This window comes from Staurois parvus, unplaced genomic scaffold (genome assembly GCF_062004578.1).
Source record: "Staurois parvus isolate SC_StPar_1 unplaced genomic scaffold, SC_StPar_1.0 ptg000056l, whole genome shotgun sequence".
In the NCBI taxonomy this organism is placed as follows: Eukaryota; Metazoa; Chordata; class Amphibia; order Anura; family Ranidae; genus Staurois; species Staurois parvus.
The window spans coordinates 8,732,558-8,757,514 of NW_028317852.1; the positions used below are offsets into that span (position 1 = coordinate 8,732,558).

Genomic DNA, 24,957 nt, shown 5'->3' on the forward strand with positions numbered 1-24,957 from the left:
AGGGATCCACAGCTCAGGTGGGAGAATCTGTCCTCCATCAGTATTAGTTGTGCACTCCACAAATCTGGCCTTTATGGAAGAGTGGCAAGAAGAAAGCCATTGTTGAAAGAAAGCCATAAGAAGTCCCATTTGCAGGAAGCCATGTGGGGGACACAGCAAACATGGAAGAAGCTGCTCTAGTCAGATGAGACCAAAATTGAATTTCTTGCCCTAAAAGCAAAATGCTATGTGTGGCAGAAAAATAACACTTCACTCCATCCCCACCATGAAACATGGTGGTGGCAGCATCAAGTTGTGGGGATGCTTTTCTTCAGCAGGGACAGGGAAGCTGGTCAGAGTTGATGAGAAGATGGATGGAGCCAAATGCAGGGCAATCTTAGAAGAAAACCTGTTAGAGTTTGCAAAAGACTTGAGACTAGGTTGGAGGTTCACCTTGCAGCGGGACAACGACCCTAAACATGCAGCCAGAGCTACAATGAAATGGTTTAGATCAGGGGTCTCCAAACTTTCTAAACAAAGAGCCAGTTTATTGTCCTTCAAACTTTAGTGGGCCGGAACTGTGGCCAGCAGGAGTGGAAATTTTCCTGGAATCAGTGGGAGTAAACATTACCATATTTGGTATTAGAGGGAGGAACAGTGTCCTATCGTTGGAAGGAAGAGTGCCCCATTACTGCTGTCAATGAGAGAAATGGTGCCCCATTGTTGGTGTCAGTTGGTAGAACAATGTCTTCTATCAGTGGGAGGAACAAAGTCCCAAGGGCCAGATAAAGGAAAGCAAAGGGCCACAATTTGGAGACCACTGGTTTAGATCAAAGCATATTCATGTGTTAGAATGGCCCAGTCAAAGTCCAGACTTAAATCCGATTGAGAATCTGTGGCAATACTTGAAAATTGCTGTTCACAGATGCTCTCAAGAGCTACATTGCAAAGAAGAATGGACAAAAATGTCACTCTCTAGGTGGGACATCCCCAAAAAGACTTGTATCTGTAATTGCAGCGAAAGGTGGTTCTACAAAGTATTGACTTAGGGGGGCTGAATACAAATGCACGCCACACTGTTCAGATATTTATTTGTAAAAAAGTTTGAAAACCATTTTATCATTTTCCTTCCACTTCACAATTATGTGCCACTTTGTGGCACTGTAAATACACTGTTGAAATATATATGTGAACTGCTTTGCCTGACAAAGGATTTGTAACTCTGTTCAGGCAGTCCTTTTAAATCACACACATCTGTCATTTTGCATAGTCAGGATGGAGATTCCAATGTGTTTATTTTCCTGGTTTCAATACTGTAGTTGCTGACTTTTAAGAAACAAACACCAACTCAGAGTCCTGCATTGTCTTCTCTGCAAACGCTTCTTCTCCGAGATACTGCTCTCTGGTGCTGCCATCTGAAAGGACAAGTTCACCCATTTTTAGGATGGAATATGTAACCTGTTCCCAATGCTGCAGCTGCTCCCCCCCCCCCCACACACACACACAGAAGTACGGGGAGTAGTTTCCCGTACTAGCTGTTTTTTTTTAAGTGTTCTGTGAGTGAAAGAACTACAAGTCCCAGCATCCCTAGCGGCTGTCGGCTTGTTATCAATGAACTACCTTGGCGCTGTGGAGTGCCATGGTATTCTTTTGAATCTGCCTGTCAGGCTCCTGCACCCAAAAATAAAGCAAAAAAAATAAAAATATTGCAATCAAATAATATCAAGTGACTAAGTCCTAATAAATTTCCACGGCGTGATATTGCAATCGCGCTAATGCTGCATGCATATCTTCAAAAAAATCCTGAAACAAATTTCAAACAATCCCTTATCCTATGGTGTCTTCTAATGATATATTATCAAACAAATATAGCCCACCAATTCATATATATTGTGCTCCTTCACCAGTTGTGCTCTCACCTGACGTATATGACCAAACCGTTAAGTTAGGTCATACAAGCTTGTGTCCCTTTTAATTGGGCTCAGAGGTGGACAAATGGATAAATCCCTGTATCCCAAATGGATGGATGGATTAATGGAGTTTTTCCTTTTTTCCAGCAGGGGTTCTCGCCGTTTCCTAGAGATCTTTTTCCTGGAGGTGGATGGATTGATGCCGTTATCCCTGTTCCCACTAGGGGGTCTCTTGACTCCTTTAAAATTTTTCCTCCATGTGTATATATTCCATGTAATTAAAAAGAAAATATAGTGCCTTATCCTCTTTTTAAAAGATTTATTAAATAAATATAGTGCACTCACATAATATACAGATAAACGCTTTTTGTACAATTTTGAATGATCCTTAGTATGTTTGCCACACTCCCATATACTTGCTGTGTGGTTGCCTTTAAGTGCCGTGACGTCAAAGCCCCTCCCCTACGCGTTACGTCACCAGGTCACATGGTTTCATCAGGGGCAATTCCTTGAGAACCACCTGTGATTTCCTGATGTTTCAAAGCTGGCTCCCCATTGTGCATGCACGAGGCATGGCAGCGCTGTGGGACTGGCCCTGCAGCCTCCTGGAATTTGTTACATGTCTGCAGAAGACTGGGGGGGGGGGCGCGCCCGAGTAGGCAACATTCTTTCCTTGTTGAGAATTGAGCAAGTGGAAGGGTATATCTGTTATAAAAGCCCCCCCCCCCAAGAGAAGATAAAAAAAAATACACTTCAAATCTGTTAGGGGTGGGAAGGAGGATAAACAATACTGTCATGTTCGAGTGAAGGTCCGCTTTAAATATTAAATTGGAAGTATGACGATAGAGAATCCTGTGTAATGAGCAGGCTGGAGGCAGAGAGGTAGAATAGAGTTATGATGCTAAACCAGAAGTTAGGTGGGAGGGGGGGGCGGCATCTGTGTTACTATGTAGGGATGCACCAATCCAATATATCATTAATAACATGAAAATCGTGTTATCGCCATTTTGCCGATAGGAAAAAGGTGCCTATAAAAGGCACTGAAAACTTGCGATTTTACCAGGTTTAGGGTGCGTTTTTTCATAGGTCATGTGACTCAAAAAACTACATCAATATGCAACACGTGTGTGTGTGTGTTTGTTTGTGTGTGTGTGTGTTGATGAGTTTTCAATGCAGTTGAGGCTTGGTTCACACCAATGCAGTTTGCGTTTTGTCCATTTTTTTGCAGTGCTTTTTACATTGAGTTTTTTTTTCCTTTTTTGCATGTGCGTTTTTGACACATTTTTCTTAAATAGTTTTGCGTTTATGAATGTTAGTTGTTTTTTGTTTTTTTGACCAGCTTGTTGGGCATATCAAAAACGCAAAACTCATTAAAAAAAAGCAAGAAGTCCATTTTTGCTGCATTTTAAATGCAATTGAGGCCTGGTTCACACCATTGCAGTTTGCGTTTTGTCCATTTTGCAGTGCATTTTGCGTTTTTGCACACATTTGACGTTTTTTTTTTATTTTGTTTTTTTTTTATTTGGCCAACTTGTTTCTGGGTAGATTAAAAGCGCGAAAACATGGCAAATGCTTGAAAATGTGTCAAAAGCATACTACATGTGTTTTCTGCATTTTCTCCATTGAAGTTCATTGAACCAAAAATGCAAAGTTTTGCATTTTAAAAAAAAAAGTCCCTGACCCTTTCCAAAAACGCATCTGCTCAAAAGAGCATAGATGTGAACGTGTCCCATAGGAAATCATGTTAAATGGACTAAATGGGGAGGTGCATTTTTGGTGTTTTTTTTTTCCTGCCAAATTTGCACCAAAAAATGTGGTTTAACACCGCAATGGAAGTGCAATGGACCAGTGTGAAGACATATATTGAATGTAAAGGGGTGCATTTTTCTTGAGCTTTTTCTGTGCCTTTTTTTTTTTTTTTATGCAAAAGCGCTGCAAAAACTGCTCAGTGTGAAAGCAGCCTATTTACCCAAAGCTGCTGAAAATACATTTTGTTTTCATTTAAATTCATTATTTTAACTGCATCCCGCCCGCCATATAGTAAAATGATGGGCGCAAAGTGGTTCTCTCGTTCTGGGAGGACGTCATATGATGTCCTCCCATTCTAACCGTGCATGGGTGGCTCCTGGAGCATGCAGCACGGTGATCAGTGATCCACGGAAAGAGCCAAAGATGTCAGCTCGGTCATGTGATCAGCTGTGTCCAATCACAGCTGATCACATGTAAACAGGGAAATGCCGGTTATTGGCATTTCTCTCCCCACGAGCTGTCACGATGACAGAGGAGAGGAGAGCCAGTAATCGGCATTCCTCGGAGGAGACATGTACACTGATCATCAGGGCACTGATGTGTCCATCAGTGCCAGCTCTCACTGCTCATCCATGCCACATCAATGCCACATATCAGTGCCCATCTGAGCCCGCCTTTCAGTGTCACCCATCAGTGCCTGTCAGTGCTGCCAATCAGTGCCACGTGTCAGTGTGTATCAGTGCCGCCTATCAGTGTCATGTATCAGTGCTGCCTTTCAGTGCCCATCAGTGATGCCTGTCAATGCCCATCAGTGCCACCTACCAGTGCCTCCTCATCAGTGCCCATCAGTGCAGCCTCATTAGCGTACATCAGTGAAGGAGAAAAATCACTTATTTACAAAATTTTATAAAAATGTTTTTTTTTTGTTTTTTTTCCCCCAAAATTTTCAGTGGTTTTTGGTTTAATAAAAAATAAAAAAAACCCAGAGGTGATTAAATACCACCAAAATAAAGCTCTGTCACAAAAAATGATACAAATTTCATATGGGTACAGTGTTGCATGACCGCGCAATTGTCATTCAAAGTGCAACAGCGCTGAAAGCTGGAAATGTGTCCTGGGCAGGAAGGGGGTATAAGTGCCCTGTAGGCTAGTGGCTAATTAAAGTCAAATATAATACATTTACATTTTAAAACATTTTTTTTAAAACTGTCCATTACAGTTTTCGATCAATTACATCCTGAATTTTCGGTTTCGCTCCAAGAATTTTCATTTTGGTGCACCACTATTGCTATGCATTGTGATAGAGGAATGTATATCACAAGACTACCTGAACAGAACTGCAAATCTTTAGGTTGATTAAAATAGTTCATCTTTAGGTTCCAGTTTTATTTGTGTTGTGACAACGTTCGGCCCTGTACATTTTATATGCATTGCACTAAGGCAGCGCACATGCATTACAACAGCAGTGCCAGCAGTTGACTTTTGAAAGGAATGGAATACAGAAATGAAAAATTCTATTTTTCAGTGACTGAGTCTAATCTATTTGTAATTGGCTTTGGCTTCAGCTTCTCTGCATACAGTGTGAGTATCTAGAAGAATTATGTACAATGTACTGCCAACTACCCATGAATTATTGGCTAATGAATTTTTTGCATCTGTATTTAGGGATCCCAAAGTTTAATGTTTTTTAGCCTAAAGCCTGAGGTCATCTTTCCTACTAAAATCCGATGCCTGAAATCAATGATTGCTAAGTACCCCCCTTCCTAGTTTAAATGGAGACCCTCTGGTCGCAGGTGGTGAATTATATTACTCATTAAGAGTAATTAGCATAAAGCTAATTTTGGAATACATACTGCAACCCATTATCAGTATTACACCCCAGGGTATTGCTGTCCTCTGTAGGACATATGATATCTGTGCTTGTCTTAATAGCTCTTTGTTACCATGTATTTATGCATGTAAGCTCTTATCCTTGCTTTTGTCATTAAATTCAACCTGGTCAGGATCTGCAAAAAAAAATAAACAATTATATAAATGTTATAACTTTTATTGGTATTCATAACAGACCAAAATGTAGTCCATGTACAGTGCAGATTACCTTTTAGATGTAATGGCTGCATTAGTGTTGGTCTTTTTAGACGTTTTCATTTACTTTTGCCTGGTGAACCTGCCAGTAACACTTTTTGTCGCAGAGTGGCCATGATCACTCACTGTACTGTATCTATGGAAAAGCAGTTTTGTCACAGAACAGCAGCCATCCATGGGTGAAGTCTGACCCTGCGCTGACCACAGAATGGATGCCTGGGGCACTGGCTAGAACCATTGCCAAGGCTTTGAACTGAACATAGAAATGTCCATCACTACAGCCAAAGATTTACAATCGTTAGACCAGGGAATGAACACCACATGATGGCCTGAGGACTGATCAATACCATTGCCAGGTATATCGCCTGAGGACTTATCATTAGTGATGAGTCAAATGTGTGTGTAATCTGGATTTTGGATATACTGTGTGTCTACTGGTACTTGGGTCATAATTGCACAGGATTGCCACCTTATCCTTTTAAACCCAACACATATTAATTACACAGGTTATGTGGCTGATTAAGGTGGTAATTAAACTCAGTCCCTTATCTGCATTAAATTAGCCTTAGAACCTGTGTAATTAATATGTGTTCGGTTTTAAAGGGATGAGGTGGCAACCCTACTATCACACTGGGCATGGTTGCCTTACACCATGCTCAAACAGGATTCCCCTACTCCTCTGCTGGCCTTTCTTTACATTGTGTTGCGCCTGAGCATGTCATAACCTCTGCTTTACATTAACCAATTTCAGGCCACCTGCCCGCAATGTACTGCGAACGGGTGGCCGCTACAGGAACCGTACGTTGCTGGTCTGTTGCCAAGCAGGCATCTGTCCTGTGTTCATTGGGCATAGTGTAATGAGAATCCCGGTAATCGGGACCCAGTGAGGACAATAATAACAAAGCTTTTATGAATCAATCTGATTCATAAAAGCTTTGTTTCTGTTCCTGGAGAGCTGTGATTGGTCCACAGCTCTCACATGACACATGGGGCAAATCACAGCTCTCTGTACCATGTGACCAGCTGGAACCAGTCACAGATCTGTCACAAAACTGGAAAAGCCTATGATCACGCCGATTTTGGTGTGATCAGATCCTTTAGGGGCAGAGGAGAGATCTAGAGTCTAATAGACCCCAGATTTCTTAAAAAAAAAAAAAAAGGACCTGTCACTGCCTGATATTTACATTCCCTGTGATAACAATAACAGTGATCGAAAAAAAAAAAAAATTAAATAAACCCCACCCTCATCCCCATGCTCGCACGCAAAGGCAAATGCAGGTGGTGGTCCCATGGCAGTATGTAAACCAAGATTGCACCATTCATATCACTGCGAATGTCAGATCTATGTCGGAGTAATTCTAGCACTAGACCTCCTGTGTAAATCTAAAGTGGTGACCTGTAAAGGCTTTTAAAGCGTCGCCTATGGATATAAAAAAATACGTAATTTGTCACCGTTGCACGGAAGTGCACAATTTTAAAGCATGTCATGTTTGGTATCCATTTACTCAGTGTAACATCTTTTATGTTTTATCAAACAATTGAGCAATATATTATGTTTTTGAGCATTAAAATTCAAAAAATTTGCATTTGAAAAATCGCTGCACAAATTCTGCGTGACATAAAAGATTTCAACACCCATCTTTTTATTCTCTAGCGCCTCTGCTTTAAAAAAATATATAATGTTTGGGGGTTCAAACTGTTTTTTCAAGTGAGCAAAAAGTGTCAGAAAAGGTTTGGTCTTCAAGTGGTTAGAAAGGTGGGTGATGTCTGGCATAAGCTTCTAATGTTTGCCCTGAAATGCCAGGATATTAAAAGCAACCCCCGACCCCTTTTTGGAAAGTAGACACTTCCAAGATATTTGCTAAGAGACATTTTGAGTATTTTGCAGATCTCATTTTGTTGCCACACATTTTTGGAAAACTAAAAACAAAAATGTGTTTTTTTTGTTTTTTTTTTCTTTTTCAAAACCCTGTGACAAAAATTATATCTGCATAATACTTAACATGCATCTTATTAAATTCCTTGGATTGTCTGCTTTCTAAAAAGGAGTCATTTGGGGGTTGTTTGTACTATCCTGGCTTTTTAGGGCCTCCGAAACTGTGATAGATAGTGAGGATGTGAGGATGAGGAAAAATGCCCTTTGAAAGACTGGAGGTGGTCATTGGATTTTGGGGGTGTGTATGTGGCTAGGCTGCCAAAAGGTCTCTCACATGTTGTATCCCCATACTCCGGAGAAGTAGCAGAATGTGCTTTTGGGGTGTTATTCCACATATATCCATGGCATGCGTGAGCAATATATCATTTAAATGTCAACTTTGTGTAAAAAAAAAATTGCCATTTTCCAAAAATTTATGGCAAAAAACAATGTTCCATAGACTCAACATGCTTCTCAGCAAATTCCTTGGGGTGTCTACTTTCCAAAAAAGGGTCTCTTGGGGTTTTTTGTACTGCCCTGGCATTTTAGCACATCAAGAAATGTGATAGGCAGTCAGAAAGTAAAATCCAGTATATAAAGTTATTGACTCTCTAACTAAACCAATTAATATACATGTGTTGGGATTTTTTTTTTCACCAAACACATGCAGCAGAATACATTTTGGCCTAAATTTATGACTAACTTTGAGTATACTATATATTTTTTATTATCGAAAGTAAAAAAATATTTTTTTTTCAAAATTTCTGTCTTTTTTTCATTTTTAAAAAATAAAAAAACCATTGGTGATCAAATACCACCAAAAGGAAGCTCTATTGGTGTGAACAAAAGGACATCCATTTTCGTTTGGGTACATCATTGTATGACTGTGCAGCTACCACTTGAAAAATGGCATGGTCATTGGGGAGGGTGCATTTTCCGGAAGTCAAGTGTTTAGTAGGTACCATGTCTGAGACCACCTGCGGTCTGTGATTGGTCAGTGAAGGAGCAGCAACACACTAATAAGCTATCAGCTCTTCTCTTTGTTCTCCCCTTCTTTCAGCATGTTCCTTGTTAAGGCTTTAGGTCTAGTTTACACTAGCGTTGTTCTTTGGTTGCTTTTCAAAACTTTAAAGGAACTGGATGAAAATTAATTTCTAGCAGTGAATGTGGTATTCAATTTTTGAATGAATGGACTTTTACATATGAAAGTTTTTTTTTTTTGTTTTTCTTTAAGTACTTTCGAATTTCTTTCATCACATCATCAATTTGTACTGATGAGAATTTCAAATGATTGTTCGTATACTCTGTTATGAGGCTTATTAATCAAGCCACATAAATGTGTCTTCTAATGCTCTCTAGAGTCTCAAGCTTCTCAGGTTTGAATTATCTGCCTTGGGTGTGCATCTTGTGCATGCAACACGTTCTATGCTATGCATTCATGGGTACAAAACCATTGGCTCTCCGATTTTTAAATTATCTCAATATACTGATTTAATAGTTAAACTAATTAGAATCACGAGACAATGATCAAGGAATCTAGCTGAAGGTCACCAAATCTTGAAACCAATGAGCTTTTTGGTGTAAGTTACAAATGAACTTGTATCTGATTAGTAATGCCTAATAGCACAACTGTGCATAATTAATTGTGAGTACTTATAACTTGATTGCTGCCTGGATTCCATGGTCCTAAGTGAACAGTTTGAAATTGCAGACACTGATGTAGTTTAGCCTTTGAAGCTTATTATCACTTGTCATATTTGCCTCCTAATCTGCAAGCTGAAAGAGGGACAACTTGGTGATCACCGTTTTCTGAACATAAACCCCCTCCTTTTTTTTTCTGTTTGGAAAACCAACCGAATGATAAGGAAACGTTTCATTTAAAGTGGAACTCCAGGTATGGTTTGCTCAATGTATGTATAGCTATTCTATATAGCTGGTATTTCTGTGAAAATGATGAAATGAGCTGATTGGAGGAAATGGACACACACCCCTTCATACAGCACACAGAAAAAAAGTTGAGGCTATCAATCACAGGTTGTGCCTTCCCCATCACCATTTTTCTCTTGGTGTCAGGAAAACTCTTTTAGAAGTGATTCATGCTGATAGCAGTTGAACGAGGTAGCAGACAGAGATGACACCCAAACTGGGAAGTTCCGCTTTAAGGCCTTGTGTCCGCCTGGGCACCTTTGGGGGGGGGGGGCAGGATACCCGATTTTGACAGGTACCTGCTCCCACTTCTGCTGCAACCGCCTAGGAGATTGGAAGCAGAAGTTCTCCCCACCTGCAGTCTTCTGGGACACGTGACAGGTCCCAGAAGACCGCGGGCCCATTCAGTGCTGCTCGTGCATGCGCAGTGGGGACCCGGTTGTGAAGCTGTAAGCTGTCACAGCTGGGTGCCCAAACTCAAGGTGCCGGGGACACAGGACGGCTGGTGATTCCGGCTACGGTGAGCATGCTGCTGGATCATAAGCCAGGTAAGAGGCTGTTTTTTAAGTCCGCATCTACAGTTTTTGTAGCTTCTAACATATATATTTTTTTCACTGGACTGGAATACAGTCTCTTCTGGTGACCTGTTAAACTTGGAACGTGAAAGTCTGGAAGAGATGGTCTGTGAAACCTAAAATCCCTATTGTAGTCAGAAACCACCAGCACAGAAAGCCAGGTATTACATTCTCCTTGTAAAAGAACACATAGAGTTTGGGAAGGAACTGTGATTAGACTTAGTGGTGTTATTTTCCCTGTAAATGCATTGAACAAGCCTAAATAATACTTTTATTCAACCCAAACACGGCCATTCCACAATGCATTCTACATTCTGCAGATGCCTACATTATCTTCACATGATCAGCCCTGTGAATATATAACTATTATTATATATAAACAAAACAGGGTGTACATCGGCATCTTACTGTACATGGAAGGTATGTCATTTATGTTCTCCGAAAATTACAGAGATCAGGAGTGTTATCTCCAAGGCTGAAAGCAAAATAAAATGTAAACAAGTTGATAACATAAAAAGCATAAGCTGTCATGCCTTTTCATAAGGTAAAGATCAATGTTCAGACTTCACTAGCCCATAGGAACAAATTAGCTATGCTCTTTCATAGTTCTGAATTGATGAATAGTGATTCACAGAGGAAAACAAAATCCTGAAGAAATACATTTCTGTAACACTGTTATGATGTACAAAACTCCCCGACTACTTACTGTCTCTGTGTCGCAGTGTAGTTTTTTTGTTTTTTTTCTTCTCACCCTTCATGATAAAAGAGCATGTTGCTGCTATAAAATGTCTTATGCTGGCCATACATTTATCGATTTTTGTACGTGAATATTCATATGACTATGCTTTGTATATTCAATGAATGAACAAGTGGCAGAAAATTTTTCATTTGTTTTTAACATTCAGTTTGAAAATTAATGTAACTTCTGAATGAAAACCACATGCACTATCCAAAATCAAAATCACTATCCAAAACTTTTCTATTCTGCTACTTCAAATTTTCCCGTTAACTGTGGTCGAAAATGAGCGACAATTTTACCCCACTAATGATTAGAAAATCGAACAAACATTCTTAAAATAAAAATTTTCAAAGGAAAAATGTGTTTGTGTTTGGCCATCATAAGTGACAGCAGGCACAGGGAGCTTGTGTCACGTTACCTTCCTATGACTGGGGAGCCTGTCGTGCATATTACAATCCTGTCTGAAAATCTGCAAAACAGTGTTTATTTAAAGTTAAAATATTTTTTTTTATCTTTTGAGTCTGATATGTACTAGATTCAACCTCTAATAGTATATACATCTCATCTGTCTGTTATTCTCAGGGTGAGTTAATAATTTTGTTCCCCAACCATATAGCTGGTTATTTAGATTTACCACTGCATGTAGATATTCAAGAATAAATTGTGCTTTTTTTGGCTTTTGTTTTTTTAACTTTACATACTAAATTATACACCAAACTTTTTTTTTTTTTTTTGAGGTTTGTATCCAACTAATTGAAACCATAATCGGCTAACTAATTATGAAAATAATCTTTAGCTGCAGCCCCAGAAGGGGAGCATTTTCACCTTCGAAAGTGAATTTTCACTTCTAATGAATAAGATGAACTCAGGAAAATAAACTTTGCAAAGAATAGTCCATGTGTAAGTGAAAAAAATTGAAATTTTGCTTTCACGTGATTGGATGATTGAATTCCTTTTTTTTTTTTTTTTATGGTTGAATATCCTTTGTAAAGGGAATGTTTATATTTTGTTTCACCTCATTTACCAAGATGCGTAAAAATTCCCTTGGAAAATGAAATTTAGTTCTACTCCTTTATTAAGTCAACCTGACTGTTTCAAAACTTGTCTATTTGGTCTTATAAATGTCTCAGTATAGCATTTATGCCAAGCCAGGTCTTCTCTTCCAACATCAATGTCTGACAAATGCTTTTAGTTGAATGGGAACAGATTCCCATTGACAAACTCCAAAATGTTGTGGAAAGCTTTCCTAGAGGAGCATAGCTGCAAAGGGGGATGTGGGGGATTCAACCACACTCCCTTCTATCCTGGTGCATTTAGTGTATTTTATGTGCATTGATAGTCCTATTATGGAGCCAATGGTGCAGTACCTGCTTTCATCAGCAGTGCAGGTGAAACTGGTAATTGCAGTCCTTGGTTATGATGAAATCTAGGTGTTGCAGTGAAAGAAGGCTTAGTAAGATATGAGTTCCTCTTTCTTATATACTGTATGCCTATATATCACTATATTACAGTTCCCAAATTCACTGTCAATCAGCTAACCACATGTTTGGTGCCTAACTCATTTCTGCTTCCTTTGTTTAGGGGAACACAATGAATCTTGAAAAACTCAGCAAGCCAGAATTGCTGACACTGCTGAGCATCCTAGAAGGGGAACTAGAAGCAAGAGACCTTGTCATTGATGCCATAAAGGTAAGCCTTTTGTTACTGGTTGTGTTGGCATCATTTGCCTTAGATTACTGGATAGTGAAGAGTAATGGTAGAGAAATGAAGACTCCCACTTCACCACTTCAGGCTATGGATTTGCTTTTAAAGGAGATGAGTTTCCATTTGCATTTTTCTTCTGCAGTTTTAACATTTTGCTATCCACTTATGTGACAGCTCCCCACCCCTTTTATAAAAACTGTTACAATGATAATAAAAAGATTGCATTGTGTTCTGGCTGCTTCCTTCTTCCTACTGCTAATTGCCCTCAGTGGGATTTAGGAATAGTTTGGGATTTTAGAACTTGCAAGAAGATGTTCCAGCAGAGTGTGGGCGTGCATCATTTTTACAGGGTTTGGGATCCACAGCTTTCCCAGGATTGTGCAAGAAGATCCATTGTTTTCACTCTTGTCTGGACAAGATCACCAGAAGCCCAGGAGTAAGAGAAATATTTATTAATGCTTTTATTTTATTGCTGTCATTTTTGCAACATTTTGTAAATGGGGTGGGGGCTGCCACAGAAGCAGACCATGTTTTTTAATGCTGAGGAACTGTTATTGCTGTAGTGGAAATATTTGTGGAAAACTTAAGTAAAAAGCAAAGTGTCTGTCATCCATATAGATGTTTGATTTTTAACAGATAAAGTATAAATAACCGCTGGTAGCAGTTGTGAATCACGTCAACAGGCTATAACAAAATTGGAAATTACAAGTGGGCCTTTTCTTTCACAATCCTAAAGTAGAACTCTAGCCATTTAATATTTGAACCCCTTCCCACAACGTTTACATACGGTCATGGAGCATGATTTTTATACATTTATCTTGTGTTTGTAAAGTGTTGTTGAAGCCATTGCAGTTTTTTTTTTTCTTTTTTTTTTTTTTTTTTCTGCAGACGCTTTTGCTAGCTTTGGTTTGTTACCTGGCCAAGGATTTGGTATGTGGCCTAAACATTTGAAACATTTCTGCCTTCATAGGAAGCCTTCCTCTCTGGAATGTAAATGATTTGGGGGGGGGGGGTCAGTGCAGTGTGCTGGGTTGATGCAGAAAGTGAATGTTGTGAGTAGAGAACCTACACAGAGGAAGAATATGTTTTGTAGTTTTCAGCTGAGCTTGTGAGTAAATATACATTTTTGGGCCCAGAGAATCTCCAGAATTTTGTGAACACGCACATTTTTTGTTCCTCGTGTTTTTTGGTTGATGTATTAAAACAGGAGAGTACAAAATCTGGTGCAGCCGTACATGGAAGCCAATCTGATTCTAACTTCAGCTTGTTCAATTAAGCTTTGATAAAAAAAAAAAAAACCCGTTCGCTGATTGGTTTCTGTGCAGAGCTGCACCAGCTTTTGCACTCCCCAGTTTTAGTAAATCAACCCCCTAGTGTCTTTGGGTTTTCCTTTTATCCCTGCAGTAAAGGTTGTCAGCACTAATATTAGGTTAGCTCCATTCTCTGCTGTATGGAATTGTAAGCCTGGCATGTCCAGCATGTTGATGCACCACCAGGGGGTGTCTGAGACAGCCTGGGCTCACAGTAAGTGAGTTGAATGATGCTGACTGTCCGTAAACTCAGAAGAGGACCTGTGGTGGAGCGGAGGTTCTGCAGGGCCCAGCGTTGGAGACAAGGTGAACATTGCAGGGAAAGCTACATTTTCTATAGCTGGGGAAGGAATTAAACAAAGCACATTAGTTTTAGCGTAGACAAATTCCTCAGTGTAAGCAATATATATTGAGAGCTCTTCTCATTCTTATACATGCCAGGAATCCTTCATAATGGGCAGCACAGTGGCTAAATGGTTAGCACTTCCGCCTGGCAGTACTAGGGTTGTTGGTTCGAATCCTAGCCATGGCACCAGCTGCCTGGAGTTTGCATGTTCTCCCTGTGCCTGCGTGGATTTCCTCCATGCATTTCGGTTTCCTCCCACACTCCAAAGACATGCTGGTAGGTTAATTGGCTCCTGTCTAAATTGGCCCTAGTATGTGTATGTGTGAACCTTAGATTGTACGCCCCTTGAGGGTCAGGGACTGATGTGAATGTACACTATATATGTGTAAAGTGCTGCGTAAACTGACAGTACTATATAAGTACCTGAAATAAATAAATAATGTAAGACATAAATGTCCTCTCTTCCTTTTACCTTGCCTTTTCCATCGTCTTTCCTCCTTAGAAGAAGAAAAGATTTTGCCCAAGTTAGAGGTTTTCTGGCAAGTGATCAGATCTGCGCGTAACAACAAATAGCTTCTGATGGTGTAGTTTTTTGGGTTTTTTTTGTTTTTTTATGCCATTGCGTTGTTTACTAGAGATCCTAAACATGTCCCTGGAGAGTAAAGTTTGAGTCAGGATCATACCTTGTAACATTATAGAACATTATTAAAAAATTGACTCCTTTTTTTTTATTTTTTAAAGCCTGCTTGGTCCCAGTTCAGTTGCACCAAATCTGACAGTAGATCCACTCACTGCTACAAGAAAAGACCCACTTCTATTTTATTTAGTTTCTCATTGTTGTGGATTTGAGAAAATAACTTTGCATTGAAGATCTCTCCTTTGTTTTCTTCAAACAGACAGAACTGGGTGGATCTGTGCATTCCTTGCTCAGTTCCTTTATGACTGTGTTTCCTGATTTTGTGACAGGACACTAAGCTGGCCTTGATCTGTCATTTCTCTTACTCATCCTATCATGCAAGCTGTAGTGCTGTTCCGTGTGACCTCTTTCAGTGAATAATGCTGTCACATTGCTTACTGTCCTTCCAGTTTAAAATGCATTTCCCCTTCCAATGACTAGATATCCTGTATTATTTCCACACTTCAAAACATTTTCTATCAAAATGAAGTGATTGTTGCAGAAGCTAACTTGCTGAATTAAGTGTAGTTGGTAGGTTTCCATCTGGATTAGCTGAATCTGCAGCTTTAAGATCTGAAATGTGTATCTCTAATTTTTCTCTTTTAGTTTACTTCCTTTTGAGGATGACCTGTCCACATGTTCTCTGCATGATGTTCAAGGATTTGACTTCCCAAGTTGGGCGATTTGCAGAATTGCAGCCAAGGTCTGAGCTCTTTAGCAGTACGCAGTAAGGCTTGTGTGCCAAGATTAAACCTCTGAGCTGATTTAAATGCCTTAATAAGGGCTCAGTACAGTAAATATTTAAATCCACTTGTTAGAAACGGAGTTTGTTTTTGTCCTGTGTTACGATTGGTCACAGGGAGCCTTAACAGTTTCTGCCCAGACCATTTCTTCAGCTGCTGCTTGCTGAATATCGATCGTATTCACTCCTAAGGCTCTAAATTACTTGTTTTTAAATTTGGTATTTGGAAATATTTCAAGTTCCTATACAGTAAGTTTACCATTGCCTGATTACATTTTATTACAATTGTTTGATTTGCAGACAAATATAACTTATGATATTACAATACAAGATTAGAGATTTTTTTTTTGTTTCTTATATTGCTTGGTTACATTTGTTTTCAGTCACTAAATCCATTTGAACTCCAACCTTATAATAAAGAGGCATGCAACTAAATTTAACCTGATTTTCGCCTTTTGTAATCCCTTGTACAGCAGCACTTAGATTGGGAGAGGGAGAAAGTCCTTTGGAACAGTTGGGAGTCCTGAATTCTAATATACTGACAGGTGGAAAGAGCAAGTTGTGATCTCATGAACATGCATTAAGCTGAGAGGCCTCATGCATTATACTGTACTAAACAAATACTGTGTTCAGTTTTTAGCTATAGAGTAAAGTAAAATTGATCTTAAAAAATGGAAGTGCATAACCAGATTTCCTGTATTCAGGTCAATGAGTGATGATTTCTGCTTGGTGCCACAATTTCTAGAACGGTGCGCATTGCTGTTTGTGCTGCTGAATATACCAGTTTTCTGGCCTAGCCTAAAGTATATGTAAACCTAAAGTGGACTTCCCTTTTTGTTCCCTTTTGGTCTTTTAAATCAACCATTGAAAGTATTTGCTATATTTGTGTAAATGCAAAAAATACCTGTTGATCTGGTCAGATATTCAGATTTAGGGACCAGCTTGTTAGGTTAGAGTTAGGGACCACACTTTACAAAGAGGCCTTTACAGAGAGGGCAGTGTGGCTTCCACATAGACTTTCAAATGTATGAAATTATCACCTCTGTTTTATTGTATAGTGTTTAGGGAGTTTATTGTAAAGTGTTACTAAACCCAGGACCCTGCATTCACTATATCTGGTCTCCCACAGTACACAGAACATGAAATGCAATTATTCTATTAACTATAAACTGCTAAATACCTTTTCTCATCAGCTGTATATAGCAGTCTTGTGACTTCTGTCAGTGTCCGGCTGAGTACTGGTTAATCCTGTAAGAGGAGTTTATTCTCCTCTGACTGTCCAATGAGGCTGCATAACTCCTGACACTGTCTGGACTGTGCTAATTGGCCCTGTGCCCGTTCCAAGCACCCTAAAAAAAAAACACTCTAGCGATACACACTAAGCTGAGCCTGTGCAGTGTGTCTCCTAGGACCTAGGGCTCTATACTATCAGCAAATGGATTGGGAACTGTGGAAGAAGGGGAAGATCAGAGACGCCAGGATCAAACAGCCTGTTTACATAATGTGGAGGATTAACCCCTTGGGTTCCACAGTGAGTATAACAAGCTTGCCTTACTGCATATACAGACTGATTTTACTGTTGTGGGTTTAGTAACACTTCAAAAAATTCAGTACTGTCTTGTGCACAATTTCTGTGTTATCTTTGTGCCATGGTTCACTCTAAAATGTGGTGCATTTCTGCCAGATCAACAGGGTATTCTGTACTCTCAGTTTTTAAATGGATGAAACATAGTTGTGCATGTATTGCAGACATGTACTGCATATGTGTGTGTTTTTGTTTTGTTTTTTTAATTTTTGTTTTGCCCTAACATGCACTTGAAGGCATTTTAAAATGTCCTACCTGCAGCTTCTGTGTTTCACCTGCATATGATGTGCATTGATAATGTAAATTCATGGTGTCATTTGTTTCCCTGTATACACAGACTTCTGTTTGTGTTCAAGCACAAGGTATGTCACATGGCACTGCATAAGTTAATGCATAACCTCTATAGTCTAAGAACTAACATTTCAAGTGAAGAAAACACATATACTAGAACCCCTGGATCCCAGCCTAGTGTTCTGCAATTGAGAGCTGAATAGTAATTGGATCTGAAAGACAAAAACATGTAGAGCAGTGAAGGGAAAAGATGTTTCACTTGCATTCCAACATTTGCGATGCAACACAGAGGAAATCGCGAGGCATAGATTGGACACTGTGTGACCTAGAACAAGAAGTTACCTGTCCTCTTAGTGATTAGGGGCAAGCTGGTTGCATAAATACATGGACATCCATCAGCTTTCACACTACAAACTGCAGCTGCAACACGTGAGCCTAATATTACAAGTCAAGGCAAACAAACTGCACAGGGAGTATAACTGTACTAATATCTAGTTTAAACCTACAAAAACATTTAAAAGTGTACAATGCTTTAAGAAAAAAAACACCCGTTTGAAATGCTGACAGTCTGCTCTGTGGAGCTGTTTTGCCACATTAACCACATAGTGTGGCTTTTACATACAAGGTCTATTTAAAGTGGTTCTTTTTGGAAAAAAAGTCAACAGCTACAAAACTGTAGCTGCTGACTTTCAATAAAGAGACGCTCACCTATCCAGGGATCCAGAGCCATCCTCACCCGAGACACTTCTTCATTGGTCTTAAGGTACCTGGTGCTGGCATGTTAACTATGGGCAGCCATCTGTGACTCTTTGCAGCTTCACAGCCGGCCACCTACTGTGCATGCACGAGCCATGAATGGTCCCACAGCCTTCATATACCAGTTGCATGTCCCAGAAGGATGTGGACAGGGAGGGGAGGAGGAGAACTTCCGCTTGGATCTTCTAGGCGATCTGAGCAGAAGTGGCAGTGGGTACCTGTCAAAACTAGATATCCGCTATCCCCCCAAAAAAATGTGCCAAATATAGCGGGGGTGGCAAGGAAGAGGAGGAGCAGAACTTCCTCTTTTTTAAAGGCTTACATTTTTTTTTATTAAATAACAAACATGTCTATACTTACTGTGTGCATTGGTTTTGCACAGAGCAATCCTAATCCTCCTTTTCTCGGGTCCCCCTCCACCACTCCTGCCCTTCCCTCCTGTCGGGTGCCCCCACAGCAAGAAGCTTGCTATGGGGGCACCCGAACATGCACTCCCGGGGTACTCGAGACTCCAGTGCACATCTCTGGATCGATAGAGGGCTTAGGTGAGTGTTGGTGAGAGCTAGAGGGGATGCTGCACACAGAAGGGTTTTTTTTACCTTCATGCATAGAATGCATGAAGGTAAAAAACTTTGGGCCTTTACAACCACTTTAATATTGGTATGTATATCATAAATATATATACCGTATTTTTCGCCATATAAGACGCACTTTTTCTTCCCCAAAACTGGGGGGGAAATGTCAGTGCGTCTTATAAGGCGAATATGGAGCGGCCGGTCCGGTATTTCCACCGCGGCCGTGTCAGAATACCGGGCCGGCCGCTCAGCTCTGCAGCGGGACCTTACCTGTTCCTCTATCCAGCAGCGTGCTGTCTTCCCAGCTTCTGTAGTGTGGGCACTGGGCATGACAGCCGGGTGCCAAGTGCGCATGCGCAAGAAGCGGTGCTTTTTGTGAATGGTAAGGCGGTACCTGGGACACATGACAGATCCCAGAAGCCGCCAGACCAATCACAAAGCGCAAGTGCTTCTCGCTCATGCGCACTGGGCACCCGGCTGTCATGCCGAGCGCCATTACAGAAGCCGGGAAGACAGCGCGCGGCTGGATCGAGGAACAGGTAAGATCAAACAAAAACTCTGCGGAAGTAAGAGCGGGTACCTGTCAAATTCAGGTACCTGCTCCCTACCTCCCCAAAGGTCAGCAGTCATCTGTACTGTCCGCAGTCTCTGGTCATCCCTGTGCTGTCCGCAGTCTCTGGTCATCCCTGTGCTGTCCGCAGTCTCTGGTCATCCCTGTGCTGTCCGCAGTCTCTGGTCATCCCTGTGCTGTCCGCAGTCTCTGGTCATCCCTGTGCTGTCCGCAGTCTCTGGTCATCTCCTGTACTGTGTCTGCAGTCCATTAGTTCAGATTTTTTTTTCCTGTTTTCTGCCTCTAAAACCTAGGTGCGTCTTATGGTCAGGTGCGTCTTATACGGCGAAAAATACGGTACCTAATGTGAGGTTTGTCTGGTTTTTTTTTTTTTTAAGCACCAAGCTTGATATTTAGCAGATTCTAAAGCGGTGGTCTCCAAACTGGGTCAGTGATACAAGGCACTATTTCTCACACTGACAGCAAAAATGGGGTAAAAATTCCTGCACTGAAACCAACAATGTGGCACTATACCCCCTCACTGACATCAATGATGGTACACTATTCCCCCCACTGACACCAACTATGGGGCATTAATCCTTATACTGACACCAACTATGGGGCACTATTCCTTCCACTGACATCAATGATGGAGCACTATTCCCACTGACTGATTACTAAAGATGAACATTATTTACCACTGATGCCAGAACATTTTCTACTGCTACTGGCCATGGCCTGGACCCCTAAAGTCTGAAGCACAGTAATCTGGCCCTTTGTTTAGAATGTTTGGAGACCCCTTTTCTAAACGTTTAACAGACTGTAATTCAGGTAAGTTTTCCTGTCTTTCTCAATTTTAATTGAATTTTTTAAATCAAATTTGTAAAAGTTAATATTATCCTAGTACCCCAAATGACAAGGGTCAATAAATTGCCATGATGGCCAGAAAATGTCCACTTGCTACTAGGACATCTGCTTATATGTGCTCCTAGGCCCGGGCACAGAGTTTAGATCATGCATACTGGGACAGACCTGAATCCCTTATTTCACTGTACATGTACATTTTGGCATGCCTGTAGATGTTTAATAATTTTTAATTTACTCAAAATGTTTAATTTTCTCAAAAGCTCTCAGGAATAATTTAGAAGCACCTCAAGTGCACCTGACAGCATTCTGCATATGCCAGTTTGGTGAGAAGAGTGATATTCAAGTAGAGCTGATAGATAATTTTTGTATGTATATATAAAATGTGTTTGTGTATGTACAGTGGTAGGTACAATTCATGAAATTGGCATATGCTAAATCAGTGCTTTATTCTTCAGCTACAACCGGATGCATATACACATTTTACAGTGGTGTAACAGTTAATTTGCTTCTGCATTTATTTTTTTTTATTAACTCCCCCTACACAGGCCAAGGAGGAGGACGGATTAGACTGAATCAGCCACAGAATAGGAAGCATTTAGTGTGCTAGGCAGTGATTTCATCAGCATCTGGAGTTGTGGCCGGCAGCAGAAGTGAAATAACACCAGGGAAAGCCACAAAGGCCAGTTTAGCAAAACTGAGGTGCCTTTGTCTGCCTTTTCCATGCAAAACTGCCAAATGTGGCCTTTCTGTCCTAGTAGTTTAGACTTTTCTGTGCAGAAGTTCAATGTAGATTTAAGCCTAAGGACCCAAATCTCCCTAATAATTTAGTAGGGGCTATCACTCTGCTTGTATTCTTAGTATGCTTGTTTGCTGACTTGTAGGAATGTAATTACAGTATGTTTAAATAATACCTTTTCATAATTGTATATTACATAATACACCATACATACTAAGATTAATAAGATTAATAAAAAGTTAATGTTTTAACATTCAAATGAATGGGCTGCCGTGCTCGCAGAGCCGTATCGATGTGAACCTAGCCTTACTTCTGTCCATTACATAGCAGATTTCATTGCAGTGCACATGAAATTACAGGAATACTGAATTTCTGTGAGAATCACCAGGTATTTTTCTGTACTTTCACAAAATGAAAGTACTATGGCCGCATTCACATTTTACAGATAGGACTGTCAGTGGATTCCTGCTGCAAGAACCTGCATATTCCTGCGGCTGAATTCGCTGGCATGTCCAAACAGCTGGGGCCACTCAGCCTGTACAAAGCAGTGACATACAGTCTGATAGCTGTTCACCGTTGTTCACATGTATCCACACATTCAGCAGTTACTGCGGCTAGGGGCAGTTGACCGGCCCTGGGTGTAAAACTAAAAAGCAAAAGTTGTTGTGTCACACGGTGTTACAATGATCAAATCAGCTGTTGATCAGACAAAAAAAAAATCTGTATTTTACAATGCCTAAAAGGGTCTTTACCTCTGCTACAATGAAATAACATGGCATGATCTGAAGTAAGCTATTTAAGTTTTATACACCCATATAAAAGAAAAAAGATGAGTCAGAAGCAGCAAAACTCAAGAGTGACGCTTAGGATTTCCTGTGTTGTATAACTTGATTGACACCTATAAACAATTGTACTACTTTATTACATTATACCAACTTTGAAGAAGTTCAGTGAGTTGTAGTAGAAGTAGTGAAATATAGACATACACTAGTTTATCACTTTGGTATTACACAAAAAAATTATATTGGAAATTTGTTTCAAAACTATATCCTCATTTTTCATTCAGCCATAGTAGAAACCCTCCTTCCTGGTATCTAGTTTTACTATTTCTTATGTTATGTAAGTATTGTCTTTTAAATATAAATTAAACTATTCCACTGGTAATAAAAGTATTTAAATAACGGTTTCCTAGCTCAAAACAGTTATATAAATTTGTTAATGTACTCCTTTCAATTTAGGTCTTTGATTGAACTCTCTCAGGCCCCTTTCTCCCTGGTTCTCTTCCTGTTTACTATGCCTAGTATCATAAAGGCCTCTCTTTATACTAACTGCAATGACATTTGCAGGCAAAGAAAGCCATTCACACAGCTATGGCTCGCAGCCCACTCCAAATACTGTATGATTAGGCTCATTTTCTCTGCGCCCAGCAGCTAGCTACCAAAATCTCCATTAGTCCTATCCCGTTGGGAACTGTATCAAGCAGTCCTGTTCAACGTGCCAATTTCCTATCTTGTATGCATGTAAATGACATTAATTATTTCACTGTAATATAAACTTAAAGGTTGAACACATTATTAGTAATGTATCTATAACCTTCTCAAAACAGCAAATTAAGCTTGGATTATTTAGTGTTTGGCTGGATTAAGCATATAAATAAACATAGGTTTTGTTGACTTGAGTTTAAAGGGGTTTTGACCATTGAATCCAGAACTTAAAGAAACACCAGCCCAGGAATCCTGCTCTTTCTTTACCCATGCCACTTCTTTATAGGTCTTCGATACCCTAGTGCTGTCATCTTGGCTGTGAGAGCCAGCTATGACTTGCTGCTATTTTACAGTTGGCTCCCCACTGCTCATGTGTGAGATTACACTGTTCTGTCAGATTAGTCCCGTGGCCTCCAATTATGTATTTATAATCAAGACTTGTGAGCTGCTATAGCAATTGCTAAGTGCCAAACCAAAAATACAAATTTACAAATTAGATCACCTGCACCTATCACATACTCATACAAATGTGCCTAATTAATTATAAATACCAAATTGTGCCGTGCTCCACTGTTACCAATAAATCATAAATACATGTATATGTGCCCAAATGACATAAATCCACTGTAGATAACAAAATACTCCATATATAATTCAAAATTCTTCTGTTCATGTAAAATCTATACATTCTGTGCTTCTTAATTCACCTCCTGTGTGAAATTCACATTAAAATTTGTGCCCCCCCACCGGTTGTGCTCTCACCTCAAATATATGACCAAACCATTAAGTGAGGTCATGTAAAGCCCGTGTCCCTTTAATTGGAACAAATATGGATGGGATGGTTTCCTGCTGAGTGGGATCTTTTTTGCTCATCAGTTGGCTCTCCTCCCACAATAGATATGTTAAGAGTAACCAGATCATAGTCCTATTGATAAAAAGTAGTACACTCACATGAATAACAAACTACCTCTTGTCCCTTGATGGTTACTCTCACTCCTCCACCTTATTTGTTGAAGGAGATGTGCTTGCCATCCAGATTGAAATTCAAAGGTGTCTGTCTTTGTCCATCTCCATTCTGGAGGGTGGTGGGTGGTTTACACAAGAAAGATAACATAACATTGTTTTTGCTTCTAGTCAATCTCGCAGGAAGTGACAAAGGCACTGCATTTCTGGCAAGGTTAACAGTTTTCCGCACTTGGTTAATTGTTCTTAATCTCAAAGATTAAAGTACTAAGGCATCGTTCACATGTGTTTTAAGGGCATAAAGCCAATTCCTATGGCAAGAATCACAGGTGTGTGTGAACAGATGTTGCCGTGAAGCCTGTACAAATGACCGGCTAACTGTGGTCACATCTTTTCACAGCTGTCTGCATGTTATAATACTTGGAGAATAAAGTTAAGGACAGATGATTGCCCCTAGATGCAAACGGGTGTGTGCAGAGAACCCCACAATTCAGGAAAATGGGTGAAGGCAGGATACTGTGGAATGTGACCATGTTTGATGTAACATGAGACATTGTCAGAAATGTGGCTTATGTATTTAAAGCTGGAGACAGCCAGACAACTAGCATTTCCAAAAAGGCAGCTAGAAACGGCAGCCCCATAATTCTCAAGACAGGTGTACTTCAAACTACGTGGCTTTATGATTTTCATCAGTGTTACATTGTTTACTGGGTAGCAGGCACAGGCCATTGATTGATTTTAATAGGTGATTTTGACTTTGAAGATGATGTGTGGGTGGAGCAGAGCTTTAGATAAATATCACCCAGCGAACATTGCCTCTTCCTGCACTGAACTATATTTCTGAAGACTTTTATTTTAGAAAAGAATGTGACATTTCACTGTAAAATAAAGTACAGATAAAGACACATGATTGTGTAGACAAGGTGGTTCTATTCGGTTTCTAAGGCATAAAGTAAGTAAAAACACTTGCTAGTATTACATCTGATAATACACATGCCCCATTTTATTTTGCCTTAACAAAATTACATTGAAGACCATTGTTTATCCTATGTTGTCATTGTGTGTATGTTTTGTGTTGTTTGTTGCGCTTTTTTCTTAAGAAGTTTCTGTGTAGGTTCCATTCTCTTTAACCTGTTTAAGTTAGTATCCCTCCCTCAAGACAATGGGCAGGATGTGATTTGGATGGCTGCTTTTATCTCAAATGATACTGTCATTTACTGCAGATGAATACAGAATGGAAACCCCATTGCCTCATATTGATCATTTTTACCCATACAGCTGTTTTTGAAGACACCAAACGGTTCTTTATTTTAATTATTTGATTTTATTATGATTGCAACATGTTCACTCTGTCAATGTCAACCTTTCTTCATGATCTAAGTCAGTGGTGGGCAACCTTTTTTTTCAACTGAGCCAAATCTCGCCAAAACCATGATTGAAATTTATTTTGAGAGCCACATTTTAAAACTGAAAATACATCTCCCATATAGTAAT

The 24,957-nt window shown here is 39.9% G+C and overlaps 1 protein-coding gene across 1 annotated transcript in view; it reads left to right on the forward strand.

The window, feature by feature from the left end:
• CTTNBP2NL (CTTNBP2 N-terminal like) overlaps window positions 1-24,957 on the forward strand; it is a 133,255-nt gene that overhangs the window by 53,456 nt on the left and 54,842 nt on the right. Inside the window, exon 2 of the mRNA XM_089668319.1 lies at window positions 12,460-12,567. Coding sequence (XP_089524445.1) covers window positions 12,469-12,567 — 99 coding nt within the window. The 5' untranslated portion in view covers window positions 12,460-12,468. The remainder of the gene's footprint in view (window positions 1-12,459; window positions 12,568-24,957) is intronic.